Raw genomic sequence first — 14387 nt, 5'->3', positions numbered from 1 at the left:
TTCATTTTTCATTTAAACTGCAGCTGCGCACTCTCAAATGCTGGCAGCAATCAAATGAAACAACAGTCAAGAACGTTGTTGACATGTTGAACATTTGATTGCTTCATTATTATGGCTCAGCGAACTACTGAAAGGTTGCAAGCCACACCGTGGCACATGCAGCTAGATGTAACGTTGTCATAATGGAACGGCAGCGCAACCACACACGAACTGAACAAAGAAGGAACATGGAACAGTCCGTGTTCTTCAGTCCATAGAGTTTTCTAAAATGACTTAGAAGGAACTCTGGCGCTGCGATCGTTCAGCCACCATGGGAATGATGGGTAGTACACGGATTTGCCTTGTCTTCGTGCTTGTGGGCTTCGAACGCACTTGTGGCTTTGTTTATTTCTGTTTTGGTTTTCTTTCGGATAAAAGAATGGATCGTTGTGAACTTCGTGACCAGATTTGAATCGGTGAGCCTAAAGAAGTTAAAGTGGTGAAGTGAAACTGCTGATTTTTGCTGAACTTCGTTTTGCGACAAAGCGGATGCAGGTGACGCGGAGCCAAACGGAGCCAAAAGAACGAAGTTTAGACAAATCCGTGTACTACCCATGATTCCCATGCTGGCTGAAGCGCGATGCATTGCAGCTCCCATAGACACTAGCGCCAGAGTTCCCTCTAGTAAGTATTGTAGGAAACTCTATGCTTCAGTCCATATGTAGTTGCGCTGCCGTTCCATTATGAAGTACGACCAACTAGCCCAAGTTTCAGTCTTATTTTAACATTGTCATGCTGAGGAAAAGAGAGACCATCCATAATGTTTGTAATACAGTATTTTTATTGTCAGCTGTACAGATCTACATGCATTAGGCACATCTTTTGAATGGCCAAATGCACAAAACTGCGACCATAAAAGAAGTCTTACATTGACATAAACTACATGCTGCACCATCCATACACTGACAACCTCACTCATTCATGTAAGGCACACAAGCCCCTTTTTCCCGAAGCTTTGGATACCACGCATGCTTATGACTGAACAAGAGGCGAAGCTTTTATTCCAAAAAAAAGAAAAACAGCAAGAGATTTCTCTTGGATGTTTAAACAAACAGCAGCCAGCTCTTGGCTTGGCTGCGACCATCGGCTTCACTCGTTATCTGGCTGGTGCCCCAAAAGAGGTAGGAGAAAGTGAGGGAAAGAGAGAGGAGAAAGAAAAGAGAATGAGAGAAGCTATGAGACGACAGGAAACAACTAGCCAAATGCAACACTAAGCATTTCTTTGACGGAAAGGAGCTTCTCACTGGGTTTGCCTTTCTGTTCGCCTTGCATCTTTTCGTACGCTTCAATCTTGAGCCATTCATCGAAAGTGACGGGCCGCACGCCTGCAAGAATAGAAAGAGAGTTCAAAACGACCCATTGGCAACCTGTTGTTTTTAAGAAACCATGCGCGTAAATTCAGACAAGTCACGAAAGATTGAAAAGTGATAGCCATGGATGTCGTCGCACTTGACTCGAATTTCACTTTGGCTAAATCTGTTACGAGTAATTAGTATAGCACTGAAGCAATATTGGCAATGCTGCAGTGCTGGTAAATCTGCATAGTTCTCTTCCTAGCAGCCTTTAGATAGCACCTTAAGCATACGGTGCATACATCTGGCAGTTGTTGCTATGGCATGTGATCTGGCGTGCTGCCTCCGAGACTTCAGGGAAGACCCCTTATCTCGAAGGCCATGCCGGGGAGCCATGCATTCTAGGTCACGCCCTTGTCATGTGTCACTTCAAGCTAGAGGTCTTTTTTTCAGTTTGTATCATGGGCAGTTATTCCTGTGAGCGGCTATTCGCTCATATTTCAAGCGTCAAATGCCACATGGACACTCCTATATTTACACAATATTTGAAACCAGGTGTTTTAGGCAGCCTAAAATTTAATCGCGGTTGGACTCTGGCATCCTACCAACCCATGCGTCCAAAATTGTGGCAGCATGTGCACACTGATTTGAAAACCACAACTCGCCTTTGGAGTCGAGAAGTTTCAAGATGGCTGCCGAACCCTCCCTGTCGTCTGCCGGCAGGAGGCCCGCCTCCGCATCCTTGACAATCGCCTGGCCCGTTTCAAAGCTGCTGTTCATTGTCGCCACCAGGACCCCTACAGGACCTGTCTTGAGCCAGCCGCTACAGTAGACACCTGGACAGCCAATAAAATACACTGAAACCTCACTATAACGAAGTCGCATATGGCACGAAATAACTTCGCTATATCTGAAAATTCGTTATAAGCGTACATTCAAACCACTGTAGCTATTACCAAGGCTATCCTCCATTTCCTTCGTTATAACCGACAATTCGTTATATCCAGGTATGAGTGCACAAGGTCGACCACATCAAAGGTGAGCACGTCATTAGTATTCAAGCCCGTAAAACTAGAACGTTTATTCTACTTCACGAGGGAAGTGTCCATTATATTATACACCTACTCATGGTGTCCGGATTATGTATTACACATCAGCTTCCATGAGGTCTTGAATGCTAATGACGTCTTCCCCTTACATGTGGATGACCCTATACCTATGGTTCAAGACGCAGATACGAGGGGACACTAAAGAGAAGGCTGATTCAACTTGTTAGTAAATTACCTTTTCACAACACCAAAAATTCTCTTGCCGTGAGAATGCACTTGGTAAGCTAGAATCCAGTTACACTTGGCTTACCAAGTGTAAGCCAGAAAAGGCACAAACAGAAGAGACAAGTGGTGCCAGCGACTTGAAGCTGCTATGATGTCACAGATTTTGAGAACGCCTGCTTGTGCCTAAACGATTCTCCATCAGTGAAAGTGCATGACTTTGTGCTCTAAAAAGCCGATGACATAACATGACAAGTTTCAGGAAGCCTTATTGAGCCAATAATACAATAACGAAGACATGTTCACCCTCCCTTGCGAGTTTGTTTAGCTATTCGGACTACCTAAAGTTCCAAGCTTTCAAATGCATTCACTTACAAGATAAAAATTAGAGCTGTGCGAATAGCAAAATTATGGGTGCGAAGCGAATTCGAATATTGAAGTGTGAGTGCGAATCGAATAGAATATTTTTCGAATATTTCTCGAATATTTTTCTAATAGTTCGAAGCAAAATTGCAGAAAAAAGTTAGAGAGGATTCCTAAGCATATTCTTATGAGATGGCAACATGAAAGTGTTTCTTTTCGCCAGGTTGATGAAGCAGTGGTGGGGTGGTGTTTCATAGTTGTCTTATCAAGAATGAGGCAATGTAGAGGCCAAATTGTATTTATGTACATGATTTGGTGCAACCAAAGTGTTGCCGACAACACTTTACAAGTGATAGGCAAAGATGCCATTTCCTCAGCCTCTCCTCCTCTTTCAACTTCTGTGGAAGCCCAACTAATGTGGTGGACAAGGGTGTGCTCCTTTCAAGTCCGGAGTTCCAAATCTGCCTCGTAGACGTCGATATATAAGAACATCTGAAATTTTGAATGCTAAAAAGCTTCGGCTTCGGATTTTTCAGACTTGCTGCCCAAATTTCAAATTTCTGGTCCGAAACAGCATTAATTGAGCCCCCACCTCTGCCACATATTTCATCTCCATGCAGGGGCGGATCCAGGCGCTTGCTTTGGGGGGGGGGCGGTTGGTTGTTGGGGGGGGGGAGAGGGGGGAGGGGGGCGTTGCCCAACTTTAAAACTTCACGTTAGTAACCAAATGCTCATTATTTTTGTTCTCAGTTGCATTGCTCAGTGCCATTTCATTATCTAAAATAATATCTCGTAGAAAACCACGTGCAGTTTTGAAAACAATTTATTGACATGGTGGGCATGGTCAAATCTTGTAATATCACAAAAACCTAAAAGTTTACGCAGGAATCTGAGTAATATCGGCGACAAATATGAACACAAGAGAGAATGCAAATCACGCAAGCAGCATTAACCAGCATAGAGCGGTGATTTGTACGTTTACACGAAGTCTCACCGAGCTTTGTACATAGGAAAGTAGAGCGACACTCATCATTCATGAGTCATACACAAGAAGTACAATGAGGTATCTAGAGTGATACAAAACAACTACAATAATGTTTACTAAAAGTAAACATAACTGCATTATACAGGGTTGATGGCAACTTTGAAGAAAACAATTCAAGGGTTTTTAAGGACTTTCAAGCACCTAACGAAGAATTTTCAAGGACTTCAAGCAACACTTGTTGAGATCGTAGAAAAAGCAAACACCAGCTTTTACAGCATGAAGCACATCCTTCATTGCACACAAGCCAAAGTAGGAACATTTTCACAATTAATAGCTAACTAAAGGAATTCTCACCGTTCCTTTTTCGCTCATATTTTTTACACTGTTTTCCACGGGTTTCAGTGTTCTTCTGCTAAGTTGCTTAAACTGATTCACCTCACAATATGGATGTATTGCGTGAGCGCGTGTGCACATGACACATACACAAAATGTGCATTGCCAGCCTTAAAATTTTTTCAACTTATATGTATATAAGACATAATCGCCGCTAATATAACACAAAAACGCAGGAAAAAACACAAACATGACAACATGGGCAGCACTTGCAACTTATTTTGTGACATTTTAGGGGCAATTATGTCACATATAGCAAGTACCAACTAGGCGATGAACACGTTCACCTGTTGAGCATATATGCCCACACACACACACATATGCAAAGGGGTCGGGCTCCCTTCACTCTCTACTGCCACAAAATAAAATCCTCGTCAACCCTCTGATCAAAAGTAGGCTCGTGCAAACATAACTTTCTAGGCTCAAAGTGAATGGCAATTAGTGTCGAATAATTTTGTAGTGATTTCATATAGTAGCGGGATTTGAATTGTAGTAGGATGCAAACTATATGTGGAAAAATAATTTAAGTTTTAAAATTTCTCATACGTAAGCAATATAAGACGATAATAAAAGGAATGACTGAAGTGCAGAAGTGTGGCTTTGCGCTGGGACGGATTTCCCCTGACAAGGTGGTTTTTCGGCACAGCAGTCCCGTGTTGCAGTGAAACCATCTTTAAAGCGGGTTACATGTGTTAGAATATGTCTGTTCGTTCTTTTTAAATACTTTCAAATTCTAAATTAATGTCATAGCGAATTGGAACCGTGTAATATGAGCTCGATTATTGGCACAGAACTATCCAAAATGCAATTGCTAAAAATTGGCTCAACAAAAGTGTATTGACAAAATTCAAGGACATTTAGGGACCTACAAGAATTTAAGAGTTTTCAAGGCCTTAAAAGTGCTATTTCAAAATTCCAGGGTTTTCAAGGGTTTCAAGGACAGCTACGACCCCTGTAGCATAAGAAAAGGCGGCAATCTTAACCAACAAAACAAAAGTCGGAAAGAAACATGTGCAGCAGAAAAACGATATTTACACACGAATGAATGTGTATATTCGTGATAAAAAGGTTCACAGGTTTGTTAGAAAAGCATGCGGGGTTGGCATCTTCGGCAATTAAGCTTGTAAAGACTCAAACTATGGAGGCTGGTTAAATCACAAGCTCTAACCTCCGCTGTCCGCTACATTTGGTTGCGAACCGCTCAATCACTTTACTCGTGTCAATGGTAATGTCCCTATGAGCATGTAATAATGCCAGCCCAGTCAAACGCTCTTCACCCATTTGAGAGCGCATCCACGTCTTCAGACGTCGTAAAGCAGAAAAAGACCTTTCGGCACTGGCCACACTTACGGGTAGAGTGGCCAGTATCTGAAGAAATGAGTGAATTAAAGGAAAGATTTCCCTGTCGCACGTGTCCAGTGCTCCCGCAGCGGTAGTGGGAACTTCCCTTCCGTCTTCGGCCTCGCGCATCCATTTCTGTCGCCATAAACCTAGCTCAGCTTCAGCCATCTTTGCTGTCGTTGACACATTTGTGCCCATGAAAGCGGAATAGCGCCGAGAAATGTTTGCGAGATACTTTTTGTCGTCCTCTTTTGTGACGTGACTTTGGGACGGCACAAAAAGAAAAAGTTCGTAGGCACTTTCCGCCTCAACAGTGAATCGCGATTTTAAGTCAGTCAACACATTGTCCAGTAATGGAGCGTAGACTGCCGTCCTATAGTAGCTCTCTACATCAGGCATAGGGGCGTTGCATCTGTACGTCTGTCTTTTAGTAATGCGTGGCGACCGAATCTCTGTTTCCAGTTCATCTGCCAGGACGACGGCGTCCTTGTAGAGTTGCGAAAATGTTTCGGCAGAGTCCACTCTTCGCTTATCAAGAACAGCCATGGTGTCCACCAATGCGTTCTTGGCCGTTCGGACGTCAATACACTGTCTCTGGAAGAGACGACTGAGCGGAAGCGTATGGGCCAGCATGTCGGCCAAGCAGATAATAGTAACCAGAAATTCGCCGTCTTTTATGGCGGCAAGGAGCGTTTTAGCTTTCGCCGAACTGTGCATTTCAGTCCAAGTGGAGATGCTCTCCAAAGCCTTGGCCACGCTCCCAAGCGAATCACGAAATCTCATAACGCCGTCGTGCCTCTCAATCCATCTCGTTTCGCAAAGACCTTTCAGTTGACCACCAAGGATGGTTTTCAAAACAATATTTCGTTTCGGTGACGCTGTGAAAAAAGAAATCACCTCTTTCATAACACCAACACCATTTCTAATGGACTATAGCCTTGATGATTTTGACAGCGACAAGTTTAGTGCGTGGTTGAAGCAAGGACAGTGCACAGCATTGGGTGCCGAGCGTTTAATTTCAGATACAGCGCCACAAATCTGAGAGACCATGACGCTGCAGCCATCGGTACCTATACCAACGCACTTTTCGAGATCAACTCCTAATGCCTTCAGTGCTTTAATAACTTGTTGCCCGAGCGTTATTCCTGTCACAACGGGCTCACTTATGCCAGAGCCAACAGCCGTGCTACCAATATCACTACGAATGTCTACGAACTGTACGAAGTCTTCTCGAATGACGTTGTTGTGGACATATCGCAGAACAAGACACAATTGTGACATATGAGCAACGTCAGTAGTTTCATCAAACATAACACTGTACATGCCGGATTCTTGTACCTGTTGAATTATCATAGAAAGCACTTCTTCCGCACAGCACGTGATTAGTTCATTCTGGGTTGTCTTGCTTATATATGTTGCCCGAGATGACGCATTGGCGAGATGCCTCTCGAGTTCCTTGTCACCACTGGAGACCCGAAAGCGCAATAGTTCACGAAAGTTTCCCTCGTTAGCGACTGGTGAAGCCTCTTGTGAGTTGTCGAGAAGCGAGCCATCGTCTCTATGTCCACGAAGCGGTATGCCTTGACGCCCTAGAAATATGATGCTTTCTATGATGGGTATCAGACGGTTTCCATTCTCAGTCACTTGAAGTAGACGCTGTTTGGACACTTGGTTCGCGACATCTCTTTCCGGTGCACCAGCACAAGCAAGAAAGTTTTTTGCGGCTTCCACTGCTTCCTTGTGGTATCTGGTGGCTTCATGCCGAGGAAGATCGCCATCCTTGCCTAGTAGCCTCGCAAATGTCCTGAGCGGTCTCGTCACAAGTTTCTGAAGTGGAACATTTCTTTGGTAGCCTCCAACGGCGCCTGTTGCGAACAATGCGCAGTATTTGCAATATAGACCTTTCTGACTGTTCGACAGAACAAGCCACTTAAGTTTAAGCAAATGTGCACTGCTCAAATATCTTTTTTCCTCTTTGCCCCCTTTCTTGTGGATGGAGTGCGGGAAGCTATAATTTTGTGGCGGCTGCCAATGGGACTCCAGCAAACACCTCTTGGAGAAGTTGTCAACTTGCTTTTCCACGAAGTTTGCAATGTCCAAAGAACCCGACACCATGGCAGTGCCTCCACTGTCGCTGGCTGTCAAGAGCGTGGCGTCCGATCTTTTGCTTTCGTGTTCGGCATTCTGCATGCAGACAACATTCGCATCAATCTCATCTACGTGCAACGAAGGAGCGGGGAATGGAGTCTCCGTACGACTGGCTTGAGAGTCTTCTTGGCGAGTCTTCTTGGCAGCTGGACGGAAGAAACTGTCGATCGTTTTAGTATTCGCCCGCTTCATTCTTCACAGTAACTGTAAAAAGAAAGGAAATTCGCACTAAACGTTTTTCACTATCGAAGAAAAAGATGTAGGCAAAACAAAGCTGAATTTTTTTTTCAACATTTCTTTTGGAATGGTTTCAGAAGTGCAGATAAGAAATTGTAAAACAGTTTTCATTTTCAAACGGTACAAATGATTACACAAACGTACAAAATCGTTTGCAAGCGTGGTAGCAATACAAGAAACGAATAGAGCGTTTTAGAAAATTACGGTAATACCGTGCCATATATGGTACAGTATTACCGCACCACTCCTCCTTTCTAGCTCGTTGTGTTTTTGCAGCTCTCCGTACCAGTTACTGTGCGTCCCCCGAACAACAGGTTCCTCCTTCACCATACAAAGACTGAGAGGCAGCACTTAGGCGTGACAATTCCATAGTCATTTTTGAAGAAAAGCATTTGTAGAGCTGATGTACCCTCACTGGAATTAGGAGCGGCAAATGCACAAGAGAGAAAGGAGGAGTGGTGCGGTAATACCGTACCGTATAGGGCACGGTATTAGCGTAACTTGCTAAAAACACTAACAGAGCGTTTTAGCAAGTTACTGAAATACGGTACGCAAATCGGTAAGGCAGTATGGTAGCGTTCCTCCTTTCCCGCTGGTTCTTTTGCCGCTCCCCGTTCCAGTGACAGTGCGTACCCCAAACGACAGGTGTCTCGTTAACAATGTGTAGGCTGACAGGCAACGATCAGGCGTGACAACCCCACAGTAATTTTTGAAAAAGCTTTTGTGGTGTTGGGGTTATATAGGTGATTCTGTTCAGAAATAAGAAGTGGGGTTTGGTGTGCACGATAACTGTCTCTCGAATAGGACACCTCAACCAGTACACACACGGGGAAAGGGGATGAAAAGAAGACAGAGAGGAGGAAAGACACTAAAGGAGAACTTGCGGGAAGGTAGGACGTGCCTTCACTGGCAAAAGGTCGACGACCGGGAAAGGAGGAGCGGTACCGCCATACGGTAGCTCCCACGCTCAAGTTTGCGCAGCGCCGTCCACCGCCCCAGCGAAGAGAAAGGAAACCTCTGGTAGCTCGGACCGGGCGCGCTTGCTTGGTTTTCCCATTGCGCGCGCGGAGAACGTGCTCCCCGGGGCTTTTATTTCGCATTTTTCACGCTATGGGTGCAGCTCCTTCGTCGTACTGGAAAGCAGGCACGCAGCCCTGCTGCATTGTGAACTGTCACAGAAGTTTAAAAATGATGAAGAGCCAAAAACTCCCCGTCAAGTTCTACTGTTTGCAATGCAAGCAGTGCGAGGAGCAGAGGCGTCAAGAGTGGATTATGGCAGTTAGCCGCACTAAGAGAGGAGCTTTCGCAGTCTTGTCACCTTGAAGCAATTTTTTGTTCTACACAGTATTACGAACTATTAATGGGGAGAAACGCGATGATCGTGCTCATTTGAAAGGGAAGTGCGTTTGTGAACCGAAGCTACAACAAATAGACAACCGCTGTACATTTCGAGATTGCGCGCTTGTTTCCGAGTCAACCATTTGTAATGTGACAGCAGCGGAGCATGTTGGCTTAATGCACAACAGTTTAAATACCGCACCGTGAGTACTGCAATTGTTTTATTCAGCTGATTGCGGTTTATTTCCTGTCGCGGCTAACTGTAAACAGAATTAAGCTGCATGTTTGCACTGAGCGTTTATATTAATTGGCCTTGCATGCAACACACCGTGATTGCTTTGCAGGCTGAGGTGTTGCGCTGCTAAGTTCGAGGTCATGGGTTCGATTCCCGCATACGGCACCTGCATTTCGAAGGGAGCGAAATGCAGTAACACCGGCGTACTTAGATTTAAGTGCACGTTAAAGAATCCCAGGTGGCCGAAATTAATCCGAAGTCCCCCACCACGGCGTGACTCATAATAATGTCATGGTTTCGAATAGTAAAATATTATAGGCTTGCATGCGCGCGAGCCGCGGGCGATATACAGCTGCCGCTTTGGAAACGAGCTGACAAAAAAACCGAGGCGGCAATTAAATTTTCGATTGATTGAAATAACTTTAATGTGATTGAAATGACTTTAATTTTCGATGGCTTCGCGAAATCAGACGGGCTTAGCATCGGGCACAAAGCTCGGCATTATCATAAATATGCGCGATCCCAGTGGGTATTGTATAGTATGATGCTGACAAAGCGAGCTGTCGAAACAACCAAAGTGACATTCGAATCAGCGAACAAGGTGCATTATCAGGCTTCGATATTATCCAAAATGAAACAAGACTCTGCAAGAAACATGCTTGGTCGAAGTGGGTATGAAACATTTTTTGCTCGCATCATTATGCTATCCAAGGGAGCTCTAAAAAAATTCAAGGCGATCCGACGTTGTTATCATCCGATGCAAACCTCGGCAAAAGTGAAACTCCCACGAAACTGAACACTGCATGCGCATTGCGATCCTGCCAGGGCAGATGTAAATTTATGCTCTTCACGCTGAGCTCATAATAAATTTAAAGACACGCGACAAACTTGGCATCCAAGCAACCGAAAGTTATCAATCGAAAGCGCACGCGAAAGCGTGGTGGTTGTTTGCTGACAGCAGACACAACTGCCGCAACGAAGGTGTGTTTTACCGGTAACATATAATTACAGAACTCGCGCAGTCACCTCCCTATTCATGTCATAGAAATGTGGCCTTTCACCATCGGCACGCACGTAGCGCTCGCCCAAACAGCATCGTCCTTGACGACCTGCTCGGTCCCGCAAAGGTGGTCGATCAACCGCTCTCCTCTGGTGACACCGTGAAAACGTTTTTTCCATCTTTTCCACCTTCCTTCAGAGCAAGCGACAAGTGAAGCTGCACGTGCAAGGCGAGCAGAGAACAGCGCGTGCAGGGTGCGTGAACGTGCTGAGACAGCGCAGTCAAAAGGCAGGTGCGGGGAGAGCAGCGACCGGTTTTTGCAAGAAAGGCGGCGAAACGCGCGCGACGCAGCGTCCCCTGGCCGAGCTTGGGAGGCCTGGCCGGGTAGACTGCACGTGCGCACGCTTCTTTCCTTAGCGAGCGCGCACGTGCAGTCTAGCCCGGCCGTGCCGTAACTAGCTAAAAAAGGAACAAGAAAACACTGCATTTGAAGCACAACACTCGACTTCGCCACTTTTTTTCGCAAATGTATCGCATTTTTAACTTTAGAAAATTTCGGGAAGTAATCAAAACCATTTTCTCCTGTCCCCTCCTGGCAGCTAAACTCTTAAAAAACAAAGGCCGGCAACATCACTAACCTAATACTAACCGTTTACTAGTCACAAAAGCAGCCCCGCCACGGTGGTCTAGTGGTTATGGCGCTCGACTGCTGACCCGAACGTCGCGGGATCGAATCCCGGCCGTGGCGGCTGCATTTTCGATGGAGGCGAAAATGTTTGAGGCCCGTGTACTTAGATTTAGGTGCACGTTAAAGAACCCCAGGTGGTCAAAATTTCCGGAGCCCTCCACTACGGCGTCTCTCATAATCATATCGTGGTTTTGGGACGTTAAACCCCAGATATTATAGTCACAAAAGCACTACCGTCTTGGCAATGGAAGATAATAAAATGCGGGTTAGTGAAATTCACTACCGGGCTAGCAAGTGAATAGTAATAACTCGAACGATTAGCCCATTCTAAGTTCTTCGTACGCATAGGTCGGCAAAAAATGTGGAGCTCACTCAGACTCACTCACTAAACATATCTTACCCTTAGGGCTCACTCGGACTCAGACTCACCAAAATATAATTCATTCGAACTCACTCAGACTCAGGCTCACGGCTCGATCTGAGTCTGAGTGAGTCTGAGTGAGTCGACTCATGAGTCCGCTAGCCTATAATTAGCCTTTTTCTAGCATAATGTCAATGCTCTTTAACGCCAATATCTCGCATAATCGGTGCGCTACTTAGCATCTTTTGATTTCGTACCTTCAAATACGAGTTATCTGAGTTTGTAGTTCAATAAGGACCTTTTTATTGAATGAGATGACTAAAACACGAGATATTTTTATCAGTAACTTCCCGTGAAAAAGTTTGGGGGGAGAGGTCAAGGCGACTCCCCCCCCTCTCCCTCCTCAACTCACGCATCTGATCAATAAATATTGAGCTGACCTATGAACGGTAGCGCGTTGAAGTATGTGGGACTATACGTGAGTATAAACGTGAGACGACATAAGGCTGATAGCAATGCTGAAGTTGAGTAGACAGGACCATAGGTCGGCAAAAAATGTGGAGCTCACTCAGACTCACTCATGCAATATATTTTGGCCTTTGGGCTCACTCGGACTCAGACTCGCCAAAATTTTTTTCTACCGGACTCACTTGGACTCAGACTCACCAAAATTTTTCCCGACCGAACTCACTCGGACTCAGACTCACAAAAACTCTACTCACCCGGAGTCACTGAGACTCAGACTCACGTCTCGATATGAGTCTGAGTGAGTCTGAGTGAGTCGACTCATGAGTGAGTTTGCCGACCTATGTTCGTACGGCACAGCCATGGAATTTAGACTACGACTGATCGGAATGGCCTGCCCCGCGACATTGCCGAAATCACCCGTTCAACAACATTTACAATTAAACTAAGATCTAGCACCACTTAATAAATGTATGGAGCCACGAATTTGAAGAACTTTGTAAACCCCACTTCTCATGTAATACCTCAAATGTGACGTTTGTAAGGAAAATAAAGTGAAGTAAAGTGATGTGAAGGGATGATCAATATTTGATACCTGATAAACGCAAAATATGGCTTTCACTTCATTAAAACCTTGCTAGGTGACACACAAAGGACAGCGCCATACATTTTACCCGCAGCATTTCATACGCAAGGATTAATAATAACAAAATTTTGAAAAACTTACGCATTGGTCGCCGCAGTAGGCACCCAGGAAACTCGGATAAAAAGCTGGTCACCGGCGGTTCAATCTTCCAAGTGCTAGTAGGCCGGAGTAACGGTTCCTTCCATGGGTACCCGAAGACCACGATGGAGATTGGGCGGAGACGAAAAATGGGACTTCGGAGCTGACACTCTACAGTGGCACCTGAGAGTCCTCACTGAGAGTACCCTCTGACAGTATTGCGCTGCTGCTTAAATACTGGTCCAAGGCAGGTGCCGCCGAGCAAGCTTGCGAGAGCAATTGAGCGTGTCGAATCAGTCCATTCAACAAAATTCAGCAGGCATTCGTCAATTCCCCTCGGTGCATGTATAACCGTGTACTTGGGAGGACCTTTTTGCAAGTGTGCGGGGTATAATCGAGCGCGACTCCGAAAGCTCCGTTTGACCGTCCTTAGGCTGCGGAGATAGAAAGGGCATTTTCTGGCAACACGACCGGCCAGAAACGTTTCCGAGAAAAAAAAGAGAGAAAACAGGTGGTAGGACCATTAGATCGCAGAAGTCTTCTTCATTCTTAAAGTGGATAAGTAAGTTGCCCAGCGGTCGTTAACTTCGGATAAAGTAGGGATGGATTATCTTGGTGCTTACTAAAATGACCGCCACGTGTAAGGGCTAGCCACGAGAGGTCAAAAGCGTTTTTTTTTTTTCATGTGCTCTGGGATGAATAAAAAAATGTCAGTTGCCAGTTAGCGCCGGTGCCGTCGCCTCGTCTTCGGGCTCCCCGTTTCTTGTGCACATTTTTTCTTCCAATGATACCAAGAAGCCCAACATTCCAGTCTCCTCAAAAAAAAAAGGCAATGGGGAGGAGGGGGCGGGGTAACAAAGGGAGGCTTACTCCGAAACTACGTTCAAGGAATACTAGAGCTCGCCGTTGTGGGAATACTCATTTATCGAGCAGGTGGCCTGCCCTTCCCTCTTTCACCCTCCTCTTACCAACAACACTGATACGTGTTCCCCAATGTTTAGCGGAAATATGCGTTTTCTTCATCATCAAACCAATACTGTTCATTCATTAAGTGGCAGCGCCAACCCAAGACAATGAACGAGAATGGAATGCAAGGGACCAGACAAGCGCCGACTCGTTGCTCAGTTTACTGCGGAAAGGCAGTTACATGAATATGCAAACTCTAGTAGCGCACGTGAGCAAGGCCATACAAAAAAAAAGGTATCACATTGTACAACCAATTTGCAAAATAAAGTATTTTGTCTACAAAAACCACAAAATAATCACGTGACACTGCCACAGGAAAATTCTTCGTTAGTAAGCTTTACGGCTCGCTTACGCAGTTATCTGAACGTCTCCTGATATGTAAGGCATCTGTTATATTACGTGCAATTTTGTTTCTGTAAGCAAAGAACATCTTTGAATCAGGCCAAACTGGCTCACAAATTTGACACTCTTTTGCAATGATCAGCTAAGTGTGAGTAATTAATTATTTTTGCCTGGTGGTTGTCCATGCTGTTTCAACCGG

At 45.2% G+C, this 14387-nt stretch overlaps 1 protein-coding gene across 1 annotated transcript in view; it reads right to left on the bottom strand.

Moving 5' to 3' along the window:
• Positions 1 to 799: 799 nt before the first annotated feature.
• LOC119399879 (NADPH:adrenodoxin oxidoreductase, mitochondrial-like) overlaps positions 800 to 14387 on the bottom strand; it is a 35073-nt gene continuing 21485 nt past the window's right edge. The window contains 2 exon segments of the mRNA XM_037666757.2: positions 800 to 1364; positions 1997 to 2167. Coding sequence (XP_037522685.1) covers positions 1234 to 1364; positions 1997 to 2167 — 302 coding nt within the window. The 3' untranslated portion in view covers positions 800 to 1233.

The sequence above is a fragment of the Rhipicephalus sanguineus genome, chromosome 7 (assembly GCF_013339695.2).
Source record: "Rhipicephalus sanguineus isolate Rsan-2018 chromosome 7, BIME_Rsan_1.4, whole genome shotgun sequence".
NCBI classification, from domain to species: Eukaryota; Metazoa; Arthropoda; class Arachnida; order Ixodida; family Ixodidae; genus Rhipicephalus; species Rhipicephalus sanguineus.
Note: the sequence above shows the minus strand (reverse complement) of the source record. Positions and strands in the feature narration are given on the sequence as shown.